The sequence below is a fragment of the Morone saxatilis genome, unplaced genomic scaffold (assembly GCF_004916995.1).
Source record: "Morone saxatilis isolate NCDOM2014 unplaced genomic scaffold, NCSU_SB_2.0 Contig22, whole genome shotgun sequence".
Classification (NCBI taxonomy): domain Eukaryota; kingdom Metazoa; phylum Chordata; class Actinopteri; family Moronidae; genus Morone; species Morone saxatilis.
The window spans coordinates 26,585,284-26,591,246 of record NW_023339785.1 but is presented as its reverse complement, the minus strand read 5'-3'; the positions used below and the strand labels follow the sequence as shown (position 1 = coordinate 26,591,246).

Sequence of the window (5,963 nt, the reverse complement as noted above, 5' to 3'; positions counted from 1 at the left end):
AGGAAGCCATGAATGGAGGTGTGTTTTAATGGAAAGGTGTGTAGCAATGTGATTCTGACTTTGCGGGCGCTACACTCTGTACAGATTATGGTGACACAGTTGGTAAAATTATGTAGATTTGGGAAAGCAACTTTTTTGTCATTCTCAGTTCATCTGATTGGACAATGTGGAAAAACACAAATGGGTGCAATGAGTTCAAGCTATTTTAACTGGAGGCACTCAAAGTTTCGAAACATGAGGCGTCCAGGGCGCAGTAGCAGCACGCAAACCGCTTACTGCCTACAGAAACTGGAAACAGACAACTGGAAAAAGACACCTCACTGCAAAGACTGCGCTGTGTCTGATTGTGCCCCAGTCAAACATTATACACATTTTATTACATTTTATAGATTTATTAACTATGTAACACCTTGTTTAGATTGCTCATCTAAAGTACATTTCAGTCGGTTAATGTCTCAGCCAAACAGTATTTTGTAGTAATGTGCAACAATGTGGCATTAGCAACATTTAAAGTACCATATGGGAGCCATGCAAGCCACTCAAACACATTCCTGCAAATTTTTCACAATAAAAGTCTTGTTATAAAATGAAGGGATTCTGTCGTCTGAAATGCTAGAGAGCATTTTTATATAAATATTTTTTGGGGTTGTATTGTCTTTAATGGATAGTGACAGCTGAAGATAGACAGGAAAGGGGGGAGAAGGGATAACGCGCAGCAAGGGGCTGCAGGTTGGATTTGAATCCTGTGCCGGTTCAGCAAGGACTCAGCCTTGATACATGGGGCTCTACCAGGTGAGCTATTCAGGCAATCCTAGAGCGCTTTTAATTTGAAACTTTAACAGGGCAAATGGGAGCAAATCAGAAAACAAGGTGACTTTGTACTAACATATCCAAATATTAACAAAATAATATCATACAGGGTGAATGAAACAAGTTGAGGTAAATAAAAGCCCGGACACTATTTGAGGAAATCCAGTACATTTGAGAGTACTACAGGACATACTTATGTTCGGGACACATGCAGGGTCTTTGTTTGGTGTTTTGTTTGGTCTTTGCTTGAGGGGAAACGATCTTGTGTAGGTGAAACAGCCCCCAGAGTGGCAGGTCTGTTAGTGTGAGCTCACCTGTACAGGTGACTGATGAGAGCAGCTAGAGTGGTCCTGTTGACTCGAGGAAGACTCCGGATGATCTCTTTGTAGCGATCCAACCTCTGTCTCTTCTGAGGGATTTCTGAAGAGGAAAACAGGACAGACTTGGAGGTCTAAAAACACATTGAACACCAATCTCTAGTTTTATCAAAATTGCTTTTAAACCTGATTTTGAACTGACAATGTTTCAGAAAATGACAATTTCTTTCTGTGTGAGGACCCCGGCTATAAAACCTGGACCTAAATACACTGGATTTCACCACAAGTAAGTTTATTAGGATTTATGTTATTGGGGTTAATGGGAGATCCAACAGGGAATTAAACCACTTCCATCACTCTGTAGCAGAACATACTGTACATTTATCTGTCACTGACTTTTAACGACTAAAGGAAGATATACTCACTGGCGGCCCCCTGCCACAGCGGGTGAAGGTCGGCCATGAAGATGGGGTCGTCCACCTCTCTGAAGAACCTCTTCAGGACGTCCGTCACATCCTCGATGAAGTGGTCTCCGATCCGCAGTTTGACGTTTCGAGCATCTTTGCGAAACTCTTCCATCAGGAGTTTGATCCTGGATTTGGCCCCGTTCTTCCTGTAGATCCCCTCGTGGCCCAGACCTACAGAGCATGCTCAGAACGTCACTCAGGTACACAAATATCTGATCTCACTGAGCTCTAATGAAGCTGCACTCAGATTTTGGGGGTTTGGTTAAGTTTTATGAGACATCAGATACAGGACTCACCTGCTGACTCAGTATCAGTGCTGATATTTATACTATATACTTATATTTGGGATTTAAAACATTAATGTAGCAACAAACAACTATTCTCTATATAAAGATACAGGGTCTCTTGGTGTCTCACTCCCTTTGCCTGTGTTGTATCGCAGCCTCTCGTGGTTTGTTTCCATAGCCAGTCAGCTCCGACTTAAACTGCTGTTTTTATCATCTGCGTCGGTTAATTAAGGATTTATTTTATTATTATTTATTTTGTTTCTGTCCAGTCTGAAGTGTATTTTATGATTATCTGCAAGGCAAAATCACTGGTTTTGTCAATGGAGTCTGGTGGGACGTAGCAGCCATTTCTTTTGGTCTGAAATGCTGGTGCTCTAGTGCGACATCTAGTGGTGCTGAATATTCCATTTGTGAATAAAACTTTTTGCTTTGTTACACTGATGCCACTTCCTGCATGTGCTTCACAATAAAGGCATGTTCATGTGAAGGCAGTGGTAGGTTTTTACTGTGAAACCAAAAATTGTGCATAAACCTGATAAAACAAGAACTTATTTAATCTTATTAACATGACAAACTGTATGTATGATGTTATTTATATGTTGATGGTTACAAGTGGTGAAGGATCGATCAGTGCTTGGCATTGAGCAGAGCAGGTAGAATGCAGTGATGAAAATAAACCATAAGCGGCTGAAAGTTGTAGACCTGTAAAACTTCTCTTTCTACCTCCTTTTACCCCTCTTCCTCACCATACTGAGTGATGAAGGCGATGCAGCTGTCCACAATGATGGGAATGTCATTTCTGCTCAGCTGCTGTTCCCTCAGAGTGTTTCCTTTACCGCCGGCAGCTCGCTGGATGTCCGAGTACCACAACGAGAAATCTGTCCGGCCGATCCCCTGCAGGTGGAGAGTCCTGACGGAGAGACAAAACCAAGTGATGTAGAAAATAAAAACCAAGACCAGATTATTTTTTTGTTAAGCAGAGAAACTCTTCATCTCACCTTCCTTTTTCTACTAAAACCAGGATGTCTTTCTTCTCATGGTTCTCAGTCTCGGAGGCTATACCTTCAACACAAACAGAGACTGCTTTAATTAAACCAGACAGAATAAACCAGTCAGACATAGGTTGAAAACCAGAACCAGGACTGACTGAGTTCCTGCAGACGGTTCAGGTTGATGATGTCCTCAGCCGCTCCGTCGTTTCGGGGACAGATGAAGAGGTTGGACTTCTGCAGAACAAAGTAAGCCTCCTTCCACTGCTGAGCGTCCAACATGGCTCTGTAGCGCAGCAGACCGACCCGCTCAAACTCCCGAGTCAGCAGGCAGTGACAGCTGAGGGGGGTCGCAGCCTGATGGCGACGGACAGGATGGTTAGTACAGAATAAGTTTACAACCTATGACATGCAAAGGTGAACTCATAAAAGGAGTAGTATAAACAGTTTTGTACAGTGGGTTCCTTGGATAATGCCAATTCTACCAAAATAGGTCACACCCCTTCGTGTCTTAAAAACATTCCACCATTTTGGATTTTGATTTTTTGCTTCTTTTGTCACATAATTCATCTAATCATCCCCCAAAAAATCTGTGCATAGCATATTTAATTGAAGCTAAAAAAGACTTGTTTGTGTTTGAGTATCACTTATTGTTTGTCTATAATTGGTTACAGAACTTTTGAAGGCATGGCCCAATGCACCTAATTGTCCACAACTCTTCAATACTCAATTGAATTGCAACTTAATTTGGGAAAGTTGTACAGAAAGCCCCACTGTGTGTAACATTTCATACAATTCTACCAATAATACGAAGTTACAGAAGACAGGACAGATATAGCTACAGGTCAGTCTTTACTGTCTATTTGATTAATATAGTAACAGTAATCATATTATTAATATTAACTTTATTTCATATGTTTTAGTTAAGTCAAATAATTTGACACTAATATTAGACTGAGTCCATCTGGAAATAATACCAAGTTACAGAGGACAGGACAGATACAGGACAGAGGTTAATGCTGTAGATACAGGGCATAAGTCAGTGCTGTAGATGCAGGTCGGAGGTCTGTAGGGTAATATTAATGGCCTTGTGGCCATTGATAAAACCCCACCATGTGTCTTAAACACAGTATTCAATTACGACTGATTTTGGGTTGTATCTTCAGATGTTAATCACAAACATTTCTTACTGGGACTCATACTTATATGGGGAAAAGATTCCAGCACTGGAGTTTCATACCTTCCCAATGGATCTGGTCCAGCTGTGCAGCATGTCGGCCGTCTCCAAACCAAACTGATAAAGTTTCTCTGAAGTCAAATACAACTCGAAGGTGTAACGAAACCTGAGAGAAGGAGAAAAGTGAAACACATATCTCACCTTTATGAACAGAAATCACATCAAACGTAAATGTAACATTATCATGGAAATGACGTGTCTGTACCTGTCGATGAAGCCGTTGTTGTTGTTGGAGGTGTCGGGCCGACTGATGCCCAAACACACAATGTCTTTAACACTGATCTGCATGCAGGGATCAGCTGATCGATCCGACTCGTAGAAGAGCAGAGACTGATCCACCGAACACCAGAACTTCTGGAAGTCTAACAACAACAAGAGACATCTAGTTAGATCTGAATGTTCAGGTTCCTCCTCGTGAGTTCACACTACAGATCGCTAACAAATGCCCCCAGAGGCAAATCGCCTATGTGTGAATTGTTCAAAGATGCAATCTGAGGGCTTGCTGAGAACTCGCTGAGGCCTCGCAGACGCCAGATATTTATATACATATCTATCTTTATAAAGAAATAAAGAAATAATAAATAAATATCTTTATCTTTAGGAATGGTGTTATTAATGACTCCTGATGAAACGAAAGAGTCTGGGATTACTCCTTCTGAAAGATCTTGTAGTGTGTGACCACTAATAAAATCCACAAAGACTCCCAGATCCAAGACATGTGAAGTGTGAACAAGGCTTTACTTTCCTAATAATTAACTGCAAATGTTCCTGGTGGTTTATAAATCTGGTTCTGTACAAATGAAATGTTTGAAAAGCCTCTTTGTTGTTTCATTATTTTTTTACTTCAAAGAAACATTCCTCCTTTAAACCCAGCTGACTCCCTCCCTCCTTCCTTCCCCTCCTCCCACCTTCTCGTGTTTTCTTGGACAGCGTTCCTCTGTGGACCGAGCCGGACTTATAGAGGTAACCGGAGTGAAGGACGGGCTGCATGATCTCATCGTACACACTGGGGTCTGATGGTAGGACAGAAGAATATTTCAGCTGCACGAAACAACACACAGATATGACATCTCTCTACTTCAGCCTCCGTCAGTTAGTGGAATAAAAGTCTGCATCAGTTTCTCTGCTAACTGAAGCAAACTGTAACGAGATAAAAACCTCCCTGCAGGAACAGAGCTGATAACAGCTGACCTGGAGTCAGCCTCCACCGAAACTGCTGACCTTCAACACAGAGAAATATAACTGTTGTCTCCAAAATGTCAATTTTTACTCTGACCATTCAGATCCGTTATTGTAAATCATTAAATATCAGTATTATATTATTATTATTATCATTATTAATAAAGACAGAGTCCGACTGATGTGACACCGATAGCGACTTTAGAGGAGAAATGCTGATTTAGTGAATATTTAAGTTAAATATTCCTTTACATGCTCAATAATTTAACATATACATTGTCAACCAATTCTAGAAAATAAAGAATAAAAAAAATTAAATAACGTTAAACATGAGGACTGTAAAAATGACCTTTTTATATTATATACCAGAAGAAAAGTGTTAATATGAGTGCATACTTGGTGACATATACACCACAGTAGACTGAGATCAGACCTGACGCGGACGGGTGATCCAGCAGGTGATGATGTTGTTGGCAGCAGTTGGAGTCGTTGGCGAGGCGAGCTGACTCCGCCTCCAAGAAAATCTGAGTAACAGTTTTCAGGAGAGTCTGTTCAGAGACCGCCGAGCACAGGACCTGTAAATGAGAGAGAGACATTAACACAGACAGAGAGAGAGAGAGAAAGAGAGAGAGAGACATTAACAAAGACAGAGAGAGATAGAGATAGATAGAGAGAGA

At 41.1% G+C, this 5,963-nt stretch overlaps 1 protein-coding gene across 1 annotated transcript in view; it reads right to left on the bottom strand.

The window, feature by feature from the left end:
* The window catches only part of arap3 (ArfGAP with RhoGAP domain, ankyrin repeat and PH domain 3), a gene marked incomplete at both ends in the record, with an annotated part of 21,180 nt that overhangs the window by 3,540 nt on the left and 11,677 nt on the right, over positions 1-5,963 (bottom strand). Inside the window, 9 exon segments of the mRNA XM_035669886.1 lie at positions 1,125-1,230; positions 1,553-1,765; positions 2,628-2,791; positions 2,880-2,943; positions 3,029-3,227; positions 4,111-4,213; positions 4,313-4,469; positions 5,016-5,120; positions 5,720-5,861. Coding sequence (XP_035525779.1) covers positions 1,125-1,230; positions 1,553-1,765; positions 2,628-2,791; positions 2,880-2,943; positions 3,029-3,227; positions 4,111-4,213; positions 4,313-4,469; positions 5,016-5,120; positions 5,720-5,861 — 1,253 coding nt within the window.